This window comes from Gossypium arboreum, chromosome 12, assembly GCF_025698485.1.
Source record: "Gossypium arboreum isolate Shixiya-1 chromosome 12, ASM2569848v2, whole genome shotgun sequence".
Classification (NCBI taxonomy): Eukaryota; Viridiplantae; Streptophyta; class Magnoliopsida; order Malvales; family Malvaceae; genus Gossypium; species Gossypium arboreum.
In genome coordinates this window covers 118,931,033-118,948,659 of record NC_069081.1, presented here as the reverse complement: position 1 = coordinate 118,948,659, position 17,627 = coordinate 118,931,033, and the positions used below count along the sequence as shown (strand labels likewise).

The window sequence follows — 17,627 nt, the reverse complement described above, 5'->3', positions numbered from 1 at the left end:
ACAAAAGATATTAATAATTTTTTATTAATAACGAGATAAAAGGTCTATTTTGATCGGTGGGGTGGAGAGATTAGTTATCATAGTAGTAAGATTAGAATCAATTTTAAAAATATTTTTTGCATACATAATCTGTTTTATATTTTTAATCAAATATACAGCAATATACATGCAAATATATTGAAATTACATAAGTATAAACATAAGCTTTAAAGGTATTAATTAATTTATCTTGTCTTTTCAATGTAAATATACAAATATAAAAATGGTTAAGACAAATTTAAAATATTAAAATTTATATCAACTAATATATATTAATATAAACCAATATTGAAATATATTAAAGTGATCGAAATACACCAAAATTTCTAACAACACAATACTTAAATTACTTTATAAATTTAAGTATTGAAACATGCTTTATGGCTAACCCTCGTAAGCAAATTTTGTGTAAGTTGATTTTAGAGGTGTCTATAAATTGAGTCGAAGTTTTGTAAAAAAATTTATATTTTGTTTAAAAATAGAATAATAAAAACATATAATTTCATAATTAAATTTAAATAAAAATTATTTTTAAATTTATTTAAATATGAGTCAAGTTGAACCTGTTCAAAGATAAATTTTATCTAAATCTGATTTAAATTAGGATAAATTTTAAATTTATTGGACAAATCTAGTTGGCTCTGGTAGCTTTTTTGAAAAAAATAATATTTTCTTCCTTTTTTGGTACCGTAAAGAAATTTTTCTAAAAAATAATTTTCGCCCACAGATGAAGGACCAAACTGAAAAATCATTCAAATAACCGCGGCGACAAATAAAAAACCCATAGAATAGGAGCGGGTAATAGGCTCAAATCTAACGACTTATTGAGGACTTTAGTGGAAAGAGTTGCTCATCGAAAATCCCCAAATTTTTAAAAAACAAAAAGAAAGAAAAAGAAAACAGCTATATTTTAGTCGCTACCTTCTCTCCTCCCTCAAAAATACCGAATTTACATTCCGAGACCCTCCACGGGTTGCCCTAGCCAGGTTAAAAATTTGAAATTATGTATTTATTTTATCTGCAATTATTTTTATCAGCTCTTTATTTTTCTTCAAGACCTTTTTTTTTGAAAAAAAAATTGTTTTTAGAAAACGAGCTGTATACATATAGATTTATACAGGTCAGTTTTTTTTTTTTTTAAATTTAATCTCGCTTGGTGCTACCCTTCTAGCTGCAATATTGCTTTAGAAATCCAATTTGACGTTTTATTTATTTTTTAATTTTATTCTTATGAATTACTATATGGGTTTTTACTTTTTTTTTGAATATTTTGGTGGGTTTTCGTTTTTTTCTTTTTTTGAAAATTTATTTATAGCTGACTTCAAAAAAAAAAAAACTCTGTTTCTATGCTCAACTTGCAGAGTGAAAAAAAGTTAAATTTGACTTAAATATCTTTCTTCTTTTATGCTTCATTTCTATATTTTGTTTGACGTTTAGTGTGTGTATAACTGTATATAGCTTATGACTAAAAATGGTTTGCTCAGATTTTATCATTTTTGCACCTATTTTAATTGATATCTGTAGGTAGATTGTGATGTGTAGTATTAGCTTCTTATGCACAGTTTTTTAATTATTTGAAAAAAAAATGTAAAATCCTGACTTATTGTTTGCCTTTTCTTTGCTTGATATCTTTGAAAATTGTGTTTTTATTTCCTTCTTTCTACTGTTTATTTTGCCAAATATGAAAAGTTTTTATCTTGTTATTTTCCCCCTTTCAAATTTCAAATTTTTGCTCTCCTCAGCCGTCCCTTATACTTGGTACTAACTGAATTTGTTGGGTTTTATTTTTTCTTTTTAAATAGATTTCATTGGCAGATGATTCGGGTTTAAATAAAGGTATGATTCTGGCAGAAATCTCCATTGAACTCTGAAAACAATATGGTTTCTGAAACAGTTCAAGTGAGTTGTGTGACAAATGGGGGGACTAAGAGCAATGAAAGCTTTAAAAGGAAACATTTAGGATCTGATGAGCATGCATCAGCTTCTCGTCATGATAGCTCCGATGCCAAAGGGGACATAGGAACATCTGATCGAGATATGGCTGCCAATATAAACGAAGACACACAGGTTGACGATGCATCTGTAAGCAGCACACTTTTAGGAATTCTTTAATTTCAATGAATAGAGTTGCTATGGATGTTGGTTCTTATTTATGCTGCTTCTAATGTGTTAAATTTGTTTTGGGGTTTGTATGCAGAAAAAGGTGAGGCTGCCAAAAGAATTGACTTTTCAGGATATGTACAACAATCAAGATGCATTTGATGATGATGATGAGGATGACAGTGATTGGGAGCCTGTACAAAAGCACATAGAGATTTTGAAGTGGTTTTGTACCAACTGCACGATGGTCAACCTTGATGATGTTTTCCTCTGTGATGTACACTTTTATTTCTTATTCTTGATACTATTCCATGCCCTTCTTTTGGTATGCTTTGTTCTAAATCTTCTATGTGATTTCTGGAATCTATGCAAGATTTGTGGGGAACATAAAGAATCTGGCATCCTAAGGCATGGATTTTATGCGTCTCCTTTCTCACCTGAGGTAGAACTTATTCAGGTTGAATCAGAAGCCACAGGAAGTGAGAAAGGTAACCACATTGTTGCCCTTCTTTTTCTTCTGTCCAAGAGGCTATAGGACTGCCCTACATTTTGATGGTTTCTTTTCTTTTCCAGTCTTATTTTGTTTTTTAAATCTACTAACAAAATTTGTCTTCCGCACTTGATATACAACCAAGTCAGTACCTTTAGTATAGTTCTTGAATCTATTGTCATTTTGGTGGTTTTTGGCTTTGTGTTTTCACGATGGTCTTTCTGGTACATTGGAATGCATTAATGGCCAATCGGTTATAATCATATGCGACAGCATTGAAAAGGTTGTGGAGGTTGTGCTATAATAACATACAATATCTTATGCCATAAACATATTTAAGTATTTTTGTTACACGGTGAACTTATTTATTATTTTTTTAAAGTGCCCTATATTTAATTATCTTGCTGTTTTATGCTGTTCAAGTTCTTATTATGCACTTTATGTATGGTCAAAATTATGGTTATCAAGTTTAAAAACAGGATGGGATTGTCATTAAGTGGGGAGCAACTTTCTTTTTTTGGCTTTTTTTTTTTTTAAAAAAAAAGAAGTGGATTTAAGATATCAATTAAGTTCTGGAGAATTGGAATGTTTCCTTAAATTTTACTTTCTATTTGGCCGTATTTAGACGATGTAACAATTTAGGGTTTCATTTCAACCTTAATTATATGTTGGCATCTGAATCATTCTTTTGAATGGGGTTGATAGAATTCTTTTTTAATTTGTTATTTGCTTATTTATTAATGTATTTAAGTATTTTCTTTTAATTTGAAGGTGCTTCTGCCATTACTATGTATTATTGCTAACTTGCCTCTTGTTATCACACTTTTAACCAGTAGAAACGTTCTAATTTACTCTAATTTAGTTTTTTATGTTGACTTTTACTTCTATATTCTTTTTTTGGCCTGAATCCTGAATTACATTTGCCTCATTAGTAAACAACCCTAGCAAGAAAACATTGGTCTGGTAAAATATTTTGCTTGTAGATACACCATATCAACTGAGAGATCCTAGTCTTGGGAATTTCTCTCTCTATTGAATTATACCATTCTTCTACAATCTGAAACTTTAAAATACTTCCCGTGATAGGATCAGGAGAGCTATTATAGGCATGGGATTTTTGTGATCCTAATCTGTTTACACTTCTTGATGCAGAAATTTGGTCTGAGGCTTCAGCTTCAAACTGTTCTACGGCAGTTGGTTTTGATGAAAGAATGTTGCTTCACTCAGAGGTATGCCACTGTATTCTACATGCTTCCCTGGAATCTTCCACTTGAATGACATTTTATGGTGGTTTGACACCATTTCATGATAAGATTGATGTATTGGATTTGAATATATGAGTATGAATTGTGGTAGAAGTTTTATAAGTTAACGTAATCTGTCTGTTTCTTTGCTTGCAAAGTTTTTTTGTTGCGCTGCTTCTATATTGCTCTTCAAAGTTTTGACGAGGGGTTGATACTTTTTTTTTGGGGGGGGTCCCTTTTGGTGGTTGTATTTGATCAAGTATCATGCAATTATCATAGAAATTATAACCTCAAATCATGAGAAAAAGATTCACTTTATTGTCGAACTAAAATAATTAATTATCTGCAAAAACAACTTTATGATGAATCTGTGGTTGCTTCTTATATTGTTACTTATGTGGGACTTGTGTCTTAACTCTTTTTGCACTTTTGTATCTGGTGCTTGCTTGGTGGTATAGGTTGAAATAAAATCACATCCACATCCAGAAAGACCAGATCGTCTTCGAGCTATTGCTGCTAGCCTTTCTGCTGCTGGTATTTAGGGGTAAAAGTATTATGGAGGGCCTTGTTCTAGGAGTTAGATTGCATTTTGCCCCCTTTGTTTAAAAAATGGGCAAATTAGTCCCTGTACGTTAGATCAAAGAGAAAACGAATCCTGTTAAAAATTTCATCAATTTCTACTATTAAAAACTGGTCCTTGTATATTAGAATGAGGTAGACATGGCACGCCTATCTAATTATTCTGTTAGCGATGCTATTTTTTAAGAGTAGAAAAGGATGAAACTTTTAATTGAAAGGACTAGTTTGCTCTTTAATCTAATATACAGTGACTAATTTGCTTATTTTTTGAGTAAAGGGAGCAGAAAGCAATCTGGCTCCTAGTACAGGGACCTTCATGGTACTTTTACCGGTATTTTGGTCTCATGCTTCTTTTTTAAATAAATATGCAGGCTTTTGATTTGTCTGTAACAATTAAATGGCAATTTTTGACATATACAGGTATATTCCCTGGAAAGTGCTGCCCAATTCCTGCTAGAGAAATCACTCTGGAGGAGCTTCAAATGGTGAGGGCCATTCTTTATCTTGGAGATATGGCTCCATCTATTCTATCATTTTACTTTTGTTGATGTAATTAGCTATTTTGTTTGATTTGCTTTTTCCGATTGTCTGTTTATTTATTTACTGAAAGGACCATCTTTGAAGCCTTTTTGTTTTTATTTTTGGAATCTTTAGGTCCATTCCTCGGAGCATATTGAAGTTGTTGAACTTACCCGCCAAATGTTTTCTAGGTTATATCATTTGTCTTTTGCTACTCCAAATGTATCCATGCATAGAAATTGTGAAGTACTTGTATTATCTTTGTAGAAAAAATAACTTTTTTGCTCTTTCTTCAATTATCTTCCTTTTACGGGTGGCTTGAAAGCACTTCCCTGAGGAGTGTGGGAGTGATAGAAAAGCCGGGCGGTCATTAAGACCCAAAGTTTTTGTAAATTTTAATTATACCCAAAATATTTTAATTAGGCCTCCCAAAAATTTTAAAAAATTTCAATTAGACTCTTCAAAAGCTGTTGTAAAATTTTATTAAAACTCCAAAATTTTTGAAAATTCTCTTTAAAACCCTCGAAATATTTTAAAATTTTAGTTTGAATCCCCCAAAATTTAATGCCAAGATACGCCACTGAAGTGATAGGGTATCAATGTATGTGTTGTGTGTCAAAATCTATTAGGCTTTATTTCAATTTCTCGAGTGATGCTAAAATGAAACACAATCTGAATTGGTGGGTTGTTTTTTACTGGCAGTTATTTTACTCCTGACACGTATGCTAATGAGCATTCAGCACATGCTGCTAGACTTGCTGCTGGTTTATGTGCAGATCTTGCTTCAGCTATATTTTCTGGACGCGTAAGAAATGGATTTGCTCTGGTATGTATGAGTTTTACTAGTATTCTGTTTAATATGTTTAAAGATTATGACCAACCTATACTATGCTCTAGATGCAATGACTGCTTATCTCTCATAATCTGCATTTCACTTCTGATACAGGTTCGACCACCTGGCCATCATGCTGGTGTCACACAAGCGATGGGGTTCTGCCTCCACAACAATGCAGCAGTTGCTGCATTAGCAGCACAGGCTGCAGGGGCGAAGAAGGTGCTCATTGTTGATTGGGTAAGTTACTTTAACTTCTCTTGGTGCTTAAAGGGAAATTTGGATTATTCTGAAGTTAAGGCAAAACGAAGGCGTAGGGGCATCAAAATATTGAGTTAATGGCTCTCCATTCACTATTTCAGGATGTTCATCATGGAAATGGTACGCAAGAGATATTTGACCAAAATAAATCGGTGAGCTTTCTTAACCGTAAAGTTATACTTGCAACACATCGATCAACTTTTTAATGCTATTCATTTCTGGTAAATTTGTTGCTGGGTAATTGGTTTGGCTATGTTGCTTTTGACCTGAGTTTATGGTAAGAACGAAAAAACACATATGAGGCTGCACTAACCAACCAAATCCTTGCTTTTCTTCTTTCGTTGGTTTTGGTTTATTATGCATATCTTCACACCTTTTTTTTTCTTTTTTCTTTTTGGGGGTGGGGGTGGGGGTGTGCTCAAGGTTGAATCAAGAAATTATTTCTTTTGGGGTGGGGCGAAAATGAATAATTTTTTTTTGGGGGCAAAGTACAATTTTACCATTGTTCTAACTTGTGATTTCCTAAAAACTAAAGGGACTATATAAGCAATTTTTCTTTTTTTTTTTTTTTTGGGGGGCAAGCCATTGCCGCCCCCTCTGCCCTTGAGTGTGCTGGAGGCCTATGTTCTGACCAATATCTTGTACCTCTTTGTAGGTATTGTACATATCCTTACATAGACATGAAGGAGGAAAGTTCTACCCTGGTACTGGGTCAACTTTTGAGGTACTTGACTATTTATTTATCCAAGTTTTGCGTTGCTACATATTGATTTGGAATTTAGCATCTCACCTTGAAATAGACCAGAGAAGAAAGGGAGATATAGACGGTAAAAAAGATGGGTTTATATCGTAATATCAACTGCATATTATCCCCTTGGGACTCTGAGGGGCTGGTTGATGTGATTTTTAGCATTAATATTTGTAATATTAAACTAAGATAATTCTGTAATTTCAATTCCACCAGTTATCTCATAAATAATTGGGAATACTGGAGTTAGTCCAAATTGGATGTTGGTTCTGTAGTTTTCTTCTTCATCAGGTCCTTAGGACACAAAGGGATTGATGTTTGTTACTGTAATTGTGAATTGGATCTAAAGTTAGATCTTGAATTGAGCATTTAGCCATTCATTTTTGTATCTTTGGTAATCGATGCACCATATGTTTCTTTTTTTCAATTTGATTTTGTAGGTTGGTACCAAGGGTGCAGAAGGATATTGCGTGAATATTCCATGGAGTCGTGGTGGAGTTGGAGATAATGATTACATTTTTGCATTTCAACACGTTGTGCTTCCAATAGGTTGTTATTTCTTATTCAGAGATATCTTTGCATTTCAACTGTAGTTTGCAAGATGAATATGGGATATGATGCATTTCATCAATCTTTGCCATACAAAATAGTGAAACAGTTTATGCTTCAGTAAGAAAACCATAGAGGTCTTTGTTCTAGGAGTCAGATTGTATTTTGTCCCCTCTACTCAAAAAATGGGGAAATTAGTTATTGTATGTTATATTAAAGAGCAAATTAATCATTTTGTTAAAAATTCCATCCATTTCTACGGTTAAAAACTGATCCTTGTATGCCAATCTGAGGTTCTTCGGTCTAATGTACAAGGACTAATTAGCTCATTTTTTGAATAGAGAGAAGGGGGGGGGGGGATGCAGTCTAACCCCTAGTACATGAATCTGCATGGTACTTTTACCTTTATGCTTCAAGGCTAGTTTGCGGTTGCCTGTGACTTATACTAAACTCCTTGAACCTCTAAAACTGCCAGAACCCTCAAAAACCCCAACTTGAAACCAACTGAACACTCGAAATCTTAAATAAAACACGAAAATGACTTGAATTTAAATTCGAAATGGTCCGAACCCAAAACAGCTTGAATCTAGCATGACCAAACCAAGCCTACCCCATTCAAATTTTCATTTTCAAAAAATATATACGTGTGTATATATATGTATCATTTTCATTCATCTATTTCAAAGTACATTGTTTAGATCAAGATGAAATTTCCAGGTGTGGAATTCCCAAGCCTTATTAGTTAAGAATTAGATCAACTATATGCTTTGTGAATTTGAGAACAATGCATTGTATTGGGAAAGAATCATTTAAATCTATATTTGTTAAGATGAATAGGATTATTAACTTTGTGAACTGTAAAGGATTTCTACAAGCTGCTAAATAATAGCTTCTCGATGTACTGTTTTTTAAGAGAGAATAGAGGACTCTACCTCTAAGGCATATTTCTTATTGCTTGAAAATCAGCCAAAGTTGCTGAATTTGTGTCTTTAATCCCTTTTGTTAACTATGATTAGTATCCTATTTCTATATCGGTATATTTTGTTCTTGGTCACCAGTTCGAAATCAAACAACCTGCATTAGTTGATGTCTGATTTCTTTGCTTTAATCCGATTACCCCTAATTGCAGCTTCCAAGTTTGCTCCAGACTTTACTATAATATCAGCTGGATTTGATGCTGCTCGTGGTGATCCTTTAGGATGCTGCGATGTAAGTTTCGTTTCCGTTATTTTGTTCTGATATTATTTTGTTCTGATATAATCAAGAACCTTATTATATATATATCAAGAGAACTTTTTAGAAAAGTAGGTTTTTATTACCTCAAATCTTTGGCGGTATACTTCCATTAAAATGATTGATTGGCTGCATTCAGAGAACATATCTCCTCGTGCAAATGCATCTTGATTTTGTTATTTCCTAATTATTATAAACTTATCAAATGGAGTAAGACTTTTAATTTTGTAAAATGGGTAAGAATTTTAATTTTGTAAAATGGGTTTGTTTTTTGTGCTCCTTGCGATGCATAATGATGGTCACTTTTTTTTCCCATTACAGGTGACTCCTGCTGGTTATACACAGATGACACACATGTTGAGTACCCTCTCGGGTGGAAAGTTGCTAGTTGTACTTGAGGGCGGGTTTGTGGTTTATTCTCTGCTGTTTGGTACAGTCCAGATTATCATTTAATTTGGCTTTTCATCGACTTTTTCATTTTGGCAGCTACAACCTCCGTTCGATATCATCTTCTGCTACTGCAGTGATTAAGGTATAAATAGACACAAAAGGAGCAGACATTAACTTATGGTGCTCAATTAATTTTGTGAGGATGAACTAGTTAAAAATTTTAACGGTAAAAGTACTATAGAGACCTTTGTATTAAGAGTTGAATTGCATTTTGTCCCCTCTATTAATAAACTGCCAAATTAGTTATTGTACATTAGATCAAAGAGCAAATGGGTTTATCTGCTAAAAATTTCATCCATTTCTACTGTTAAAGTCAGTCCTTGTATGCTAGCTTGAGGAAAACATAGCACACTATGTGCAAAGGTCTGATTATTCTGTTAGCCATGTCAGTTTTTAACAGTAGAATTTGATGAAATTTTTAACAAAAAGAATTAGTTTGCTCTTTAATTTAACATACATGGACCAATTTGTTTATTTTTTGAATAAATGGGGCAAAATTTGATATACACCTGGTACTTTTACAAAATTTTAGCTTATGGTGCACAGTTCATTTCTGCCCTACCCATCATCGCGAGCTAAAACTTAAGTCGTATAATGCAATACGTCCTTACATGGCCTCTTTTTTCTTTCCAATGGAAAAAAAAAAGGTACTTTTGGGTGGAAGTTGCGAGTGTGAACTAGAGAACATCGTTCCTTCTAAAGCCGGCCTGCTTACGGTGTTGGAAGTCCTGAAGATTCAGATGAAGTACTGGCCAAATCTAAGTTCAAGCTTCGAAAAACTGCAGTTGCAACGGGCAATGTATTCTGTGGAGAAGAAACGTAAGGAACTGTTCTTGAACTTCTCTCATAGTCCAGCCGTCCTTGTAATTAGAACTAAAGGCATGCATGCAAGAGGGTTTCTTTTGTCTTTGTTCCCATTTTCTCGGATTCGAACTTATCACATAGTGCGAGGGTGGTTTCGTATTATTTTCCATTAATTACTTGTTTCTTTATTGCAGATAAACAAGTTAAACGGAGACGGGTGTTCGAGCCACCATTATGGTGGAGGTGGGGCAGAAAACAACTATTGTTTCATATCCTTACAGGACATTTTCATCTAAAATGAAAGCAGTGCTCAAAATTTTGAGACTTTATCCTCATTCCATCCCTTTTTGTCGTGTAACTGTGCATTATAGACAAGTTATATCACGGACAAGAAATCTAGATAAATATTTTCGGATTTAGGGTTTAGTGTTGAAAGACTTTACGGACTTTATGGAAGTGTTTTAGTGGACTTTATGGAACAACATATGCAACATATGTTATCCTAAGGCTAAAGCTTTTGAGATACTATATCCAAATTAAATGTCGTAAATGAACATTTGCCCTTTTTTTTTTCCTACTATATTCATGAAGCTTGATTTTTAAAGTATTTACAATATATTATTACCAGTGTAGGAGGATGGAGGACGTGAGTTTGAATGTGTTGAAGTGTATTATCTTCTTATTGACCTTTGTAAGACATAAGTTTGAATGTGTTGAAGTGCATTATCTTTTTACTTAAGAATTGAGGAAGGATTAGGGGTAGTTTTAAGTATTATATCAAAAAGAGTAAATATGATACGAATTTATAATAAGATTAGTGTTAAAAATAATATACCTTAAAGCAGTTCAATAATTGGATTCGACATTGATTTCAATTTTTCAATTAAAAATTTGAATATAATTTTTTTATCACTCAATCGATGATTATTAGTGAAATTTTGACTATTAGTTTTGCATGATGATTATTAGTTAAATTTTTACTATTAGTTTTGCATTTAAGGAACGAAAATATTATTGTAATGAGGGATGATGAATTAGATGAAAAAAATGGAAATAATATAAGTATTTATTGCAAAGATTTTATTTAGAGGTGTTTATAGGTTGGGTTCAAATTAGGTTTATGTATGATATTAGTATATTTTTTGTTGAGATAAAGTAATATTTAGTTTTTGAATTTGATAATTTTTTCATCTTGGTACATAAAATTTTTTGGTCTATGCTAGTTTTGGAATTTAGCATCTTTTTCTAATTTGGTTGTGAATTTAGATTTTATAAAGGTACGATGATGTTGTAATTTGAGATTCTCACATCACTTAAAATTAAAAAAAATTTATATAATTTATAAATTTTTTATTTATTAGATTATAAAGATTTTTCAATTTTCGATGATACTATGGTACAATATTAAAATGTCATATTATCACTCTGAAAGAAATTCAAGTTCAAAAATCAAATCGAAAAAAAAAATTATCAAGTTTCGATATCAACGTGGACAAAAAATTTTCAAAATCAAATTAAAAAAATTACGAATAAATGTTATTTTATTCCTATTATTTTAAAACAAAATGAAGCTCTAATATTATTGTCATGTACCTTTGGTGGTGGTGGAAGGATTAAAGGTTGGCTCAGATTTGCTTTGTTTGAAAACGAGAAGTCCATTCCACATATTTGAATGTCCATTAACAACTGCTATGTCATTTTCTTTTTGCTAACTATTTCTTAGTTTATTTGTAAGGTTGAAAATCCGAGACTTCCATAGTTGAAGTCATACTTTATCTAAATGTTAATTTGTACGTTTTCTATTAATATATTTTATTTTTACTTTCATATTAAATTGATTTTTTTCTAGAAATGTATAATTTCTACTCATAAATTTACTTATAAACTCTTTAAAAATTTTATCTTTTTACTCCTTTTATTTCTTTTGGTCATCACGTGTATGAAATGGTTTTTGTCCATTGAATTTATTCAATTTATATTATTATGAAGTGTCAAGTTGAATTAAGAAAATCTTAAAATCATTTTTCTAAAAATAACAGATATAAAAATTGTTTTTGTTCTTTTAAATATTTTATATAAATTTTAAATCAATCAATTTAAACCATTACTCAAAATAATTCAAAAAAATTCTTTTCTTTTAAAACTTACCATTTATTTATGGGTGAATATTTGATACACGAGAAAGGATTGTATGAAACATATATATTTTCCCTTTCCAATAGTTTAATTATAATCTCATCCTGAATTTTAGGATTTTTATTTGGATTTGATTTTCTTTTAGGATAAAAATGTTGAAATTCAAGATGAAAATGCTGATGGGACAGTAAACTATTGGAAAAAAGATACAAATAACGTGTCGTCACTGTTTCATACAATCATTTCCCTTGATACACTTGCTATACTTTTTTTATTCCACAAACATCTTTAAAAAATTAACATGTCTCTTCTTCTTCTTTTTTAAATATCTTTTTTTTTAATATTTTACTATACATTTATAAGACAGTTGTCAACCCCCTAACTCTGATTGTGAAGTTTAAAAATTCAATTGACTGTGTATCAAATATTTTCTTTATTTAAATCATTACATAAAATAACCTATATAACAAAAAAATAAAAACTCTTCTTTTGAAACTTTCCATTTATTTATGGACTAGTATTTAGTATATAGACAGCGTAATTGTCTTTGTTCTATAAGTATTTTTAAAAATTGGAATGTGTATTTTTTTAATACTTTATTATACTATTATAAAACATTTGTCAACATTTTAATCCTACTTGTGGAACCCAAAAACTTCACTGAGAGTATACCAATTTTTTTTCTTTTCATTTATATGCATATTTTAAATATATTATTTTATAAATATAATCTTTCAGTGTATTATTTTTCACCCATACACATGTCATTTGTACCTATTGTTCAAATGGACATCACATTTACTTTTGATGTGAAATATATTAATATGGACAAGTTTTATTGCCAACTTTAAGGACATCATATATTTATGTCCATTACAAAACAGACTTTAAGAACATTATGTATGACCATTAGAAAACAAACATGTAAGGTAACGGTGCCTCTTGTCTTGTCTCATGGACATTAAATGCAAATGCTAATTTTAAAATAAAAATTAATTTATATAAATTATTATATTTATCTAATATAACTATAAATTAAAGTATTTATTTAAATGTATATAATTAAATTAAAATAAATATTTAAATATACAATTAAATTTAAATAAAATTTATATATTTAATTGTACAAAACCAAATATTATATATTGAATTGCTTTTCATATCAAAGCTTATGTATAAATATTTATCAGTAAAAGAAAATAAAGTAAAATTGTAAGCAGAGGCAATATGTGGAAGGTTGAAATAATAAACTAAAAAAGTTGAAAGACTTAAATTGAATTATTCATAATTGAGATGTACTAAATCTACTATTGTTTCATTTAACCAAAGGGACTGAATTTGCAGTAGTTTAGGTACACTTATTATTTTTCGTGTAAATATAATTATAACATATTAAAATTTTAAACATAATACAATTACATATTATATTTGTATAATACAAGTAAAGACAATTAATCTGAAAATTTCCATCAATTAATCCTACATGACCTTAAAAATTAAATCTATTAATAATAAATCCACATGTCAAATTCTAAGTGTGGTACATAAATTAAAATTTAAACCTAATTTTGACCAAATAAAAATCAAATAAAATTTCACTTCCATGTAGATTTATTATTAATAGCTTTTAACCTTTTGTGTTGGAGGAGGATTTACTTACACCTTCCATAAATTTTGTACAATTAATATTTTAACAATTCGATTGTCATGTTTTATATTATCATGCATGTCAAATTTTAAATAAATTTAAAATTTTAATTATTTATTTTATATAAAAATTAGAGTTAATATGCAAATGTTATATATTATGGTTACGGTCCCCAAATTACACATACTTAACTTTTTTAATATCCCATTTTTAGAAAAAAGCACGTCACTTTCTTTAAATGACTTATGTACTAACTTGGAATATTAAAATCACGATATCGAAAATTCCAAGAAATCAATATATTCAAATACACTTCAACATTTAATGATTTGATATGATATATCTTGATTAATAAAATTTTTATATCAAATCTTACTCTTATGGTTATAATAATGTAATGTCTTTCTTCTATTCAAATTTGTGTCTAAAAAGTAATTATGGACTCTAAAGAATACATGATAAATAAATTACGTCATCTATATTCAGCTTCTATTGCCAGAAAAACAATTGAGAGTCCATACAAGCAACAAATGTTGGGAAATTCCACAAAGTGAACACACAAATATCTGGTTTTTACTAAAAATTTTAATTTTTCTTTTTAGAAATTTTGATATTAGTGCATATCAAAGTTTTTATCAAAAATTCTAATGCAGTATTTTGTCATTGGTATAAGCTATAAAAAAATTTGTACACCTTTTGGAGCTCGTAAAACTCCTTCAAATGTTGCCTGCAAGTTCATGGCAAGAGATTGACAAATACCTTGATGACTTTAAAATAGAGAATTGATACTCGATAAATTTGCATTTCGAATTATATTTTAATTCTTATAAAAATTTGTAATTCAATTTGATCGATTATTCACCTATTACTTTATAAAACATGTTGGAACAAATTAATTATAGATTAATAAAATTATGAGTCGAAAATAATTCTTCGACCTATTCCTAAACCCAAGCCTAAAGCCTAGAATTATATAATTGAGTCTATAATGTAACTAAGGACACATGATAAACAAATTAAGTGACCTATATTCACCTTCTTTAGGGTAAAATTAATTATAGACATGCCAAATCAATTATGTGACCTCTTCCTAAACCCAATTCTAAAGCCTAAATTTATATAATTTAGTCTAAAAAGTAATTATGGACACAAGGAATACATGATAAACAAATTAAATGACCTATATTCAACTTCTTTAAGGTAAAATTAATTATTGACTTGCAAAATTATGAGTTGAAAGTAATTATGTGACCTATTCCTAAACCCAATTCTAAAGCCCAAAATTATATAATTGAGTCTAAATAGTAATTATGGACACAAGGACTATATGATAAACAAATTAAGTGACTTATATTCAGCTTCTTTATGATAAAAGTGTAATGAAAATCTTTATATTATGAGATAAATTATATTTTCTTTTCTTTTACTTAAAAATGAATAAATTAATCATATCCATAACTGTTGCTAGTCAATATCAACCATATCCTCCTACTAAGATTTTAATCATGTCATTATGAGTGTATAATTTACTGTCTTTCAACATATTAACTATATATATTAATGGTGATTGGTGATGCAATCACTTTTAATAATTATTATAAATATGATTTATAAATTTATTTTGAAATTATAAATTTACCTATTAATATATAAATTGTAAGTAATTTTATGATAATTAAAATTAAAAAATATTAAAATTTTATTTTTTTAATCACATAGATTTATGAATTATATAATAAATATAATATTATGATTTTCTGATTTTCAAAGATTTTTCTGTTTCTAATTTGATGTTTAGATTATCACTTTCAATGATAAGATCGAGAGGATTAGCTATCAACATTTGATTTATGATCAAAAGCATCTACATACAGCACATGTTAAGACCTTCCATGAGACATTGCAATAACATATATATATATATATATATATATATATATATTTAGAAATGCCATAAAGCACATCCAATTTGATTGATTGGTTCAAAGAATATAATATTAGCTTTTGTAATAAAATTATAAAAATTAAATTACAGTATGAAATATCGAATATGTTATTATTCCATGTGATTAGAAAATAATAATTCAGTTGATGAAATGTAAAATTATTTAAAAGTATATTTTACTAAATTATCTTTATTATATAATTTGTTCTACAACTTTAGTTTTTTAATATTTTTAATCTCAATTATCATAAAATTAAGATAATATTTATATTTATTACAATTTATATATTAATAGATAAATATATGATGTTGAAATACATTTACAAATCATATCTATAATTATTATTAAAAGTGATTACATCACCAAGCACTATTAATATATAGTCAATTCTTACCAAGATTTTACTTGTTATACAATGACAATTATTATACACTCATAACAATATGTTATTATAGAATAATTGTTATTATAGAATAATTGTTGTAAACCTATTATAAAGTACATTTCACTAAATTGTCCTTATTATATAATTTATTTTTATAACTTTAATTTCTTTAATATTTTTAATCTCAATTATCATATAATTACGATAATATTTATATTTATTACAATTTATATATTAATAGGTAAATATAAGATGTTGAAATAATTTATAAATCATATTTATAATAATTATTAAAAGTGATTGTATCACCAATCAATATTAATACACAATCAACTTTCTCTATAACAACTCATTTGTTTGTCAATATATTGCTTGTTATAGAATAGCAATTGCAGGCCCGACCTTGGGGTCGTCTGGAGGTGCGGCCACCTAGGACTCAAGGCTAAAAGGAGTTCAAAATATTATTTTCCAATTTTTAAGACGCTCTAAAATAATTTTCAGCTTTTAAGGGCCCAATTTTTTTACCTACTTTTAAGGGACCTAAAAAAATTTTATCCAACTTTTAAGAAACCTAAAACCCCATTTTATTGTTTTGAATGGGCCCAAAAATGTGAAGAACAGGCCTAGATAATTGTTATACACTTATAACAACATGCTATTATAGAGTAATTGTTATAAACATATTATAATATTCATATCATATATTTTTATCAAATAAAGAAAGTCAAAATTATGTTAACAAAAAAGAGTGAGAATCAACTCAACAAAGTTAAAAGATGTATATCATATGCATGCATTATTACTTTTATGCATATTTTATTTTAAATTATTTCACATGATTAATTATGAAGTTCATAAAATTAAAAGGTTTAATTAATTAGTATGAATTATCTACTTTTCAAAAGTTAATATGAGTTGTCAAATTAAAATAATTAATTTATCATGAATTATTAAATTCAATTAATTATTTTATAAATTTATGATGTTCAAAATTCATAGTAAAATATTTAATTAAAGAAATTAATAGTTTATTAAATTGATATCTTTAGTTCCACTCATTGAAGATTATATTCATTTAATAAAATATGATTCAAATATTTTCATATGAAATTTAAGTCTTTTATTAAAATAATATTTCAATTAAAATCATATTTATTTAATAATGCGACTCTTGAGATTGCAAAGGTCACCTTATCTTATTCTAATGATTAAGAGTGGAAGGTCCCTTCCCTTCCATGTTTCTTTTAGCTTATTAAGATGCGGATTCTTTTCTAGATAAAAGATATTGAGAGATTTAATGATGAGTGTATGAGGTAAGCCTATTGATTTGGGTATAGATATCTTGATATTATTGTTATTGACTGTTGGTTTTCTTTTACTAATTCATAGTTTCTTAAGTTTCAAAAGAAAAGAAAAAAAGATTACGAGCATAAAATTTGGACAAATTTACCCTTTTTTAACCAAATTTTTTCTCAAATAAAATTCAAGTCTAATTACAATAAAACATTTCTTTTCTCGTTAGAAAGTAATAAATGTCATACTTTAAAATTATAATTATTCTAAAAGTTTATTTAATTACATATTAATTATTTAATTACATATTAATTATAATTTATAAATTATAATTGGTAATACAATCACTTTTTATGAATTATTATAACTAT

The 17,627-nt window shown here is 28.8% G+C and overlaps 1 protein-coding gene across 6 annotated transcripts; it reads left to right on the top strand.

Annotated features, from left to right (window-relative positions):
* The first annotated feature begins 807 nt into the window (after positions 1 to 807).
* LOC108479796 (histone deacetylase 15) lies at positions 808 to 10,428 on the top strand. 6 transcript variants are annotated; one of them, XM_053023153.1, is made up of 18 exons: positions 808 to 1,025; positions 1,934 to 2,121; positions 2,237 to 2,416; positions 2,513 to 2,627; positions 3,782 to 3,858; positions 4,332 to 4,407; positions 4,873 to 4,937; positions 5,107 to 5,162; positions 5,674 to 5,797; positions 5,918 to 6,043; positions 6,166 to 6,216; positions 6,720 to 6,788; positions 7,253 to 7,361; positions 8,491 to 8,570; positions 8,916 to 8,998; positions 9,081 to 9,126; positions 9,692 to 9,863; positions 10,043 to 10,428. In XM_053023153.1, the coding sequence occupies exons 2-18, from the start codon at positions 2,077 to 2,079 to the stop codon at positions 10,147 to 10,149; spliced, it is 1,581 nt and encodes a 526-aa protein (XP_052879113.1). In that variant the 5' UTR covers positions 808 to 1,025; positions 1,934 to 2,076; the 3' UTR covers positions 10,150 to 10,428. The 6 variants fall into 6 exon arrangements, with proteins under 6 accessions (XP_052879113.1, XP_017638080.1, XP_017638078.1 ...); XM_017782591.2 differs by having other exon boundaries at positions 809 to 1,025; positions 1,842 to 2,106; XM_017782589.2 differs by having other exon boundaries at positions 810 to 1,025; positions 1,842 to 2,121.
* Positions 10,429 to 17,627: the final 7,199 nt, after the last annotated feature.

Excerpts from the sequence above, each read along its gene's own strand:
- LOC108479796 (XM_017782589.2), top strand. The coding sequence starts at position 1,918 with ATGGTTTCTGAAACAGTTCAAGTGAGTTGTGTGACAAATGGGGGGACT. Across the intron at positions 3,859-4,331 it reads GAATGTTGCTTCACTCAGAG|GTTGAAATAAAATCACATCC; the intron begins GTATGCCACTGT and ends TTGGTGGTATAG. Across the intron at positions 6,789-7,252 it reads GTACTGGGTCAACTTTTGAG|GTTGGTACCAAGGGTGCAGA; the intron begins GTACTTGACTAT and ends TTGATTTTGTAG.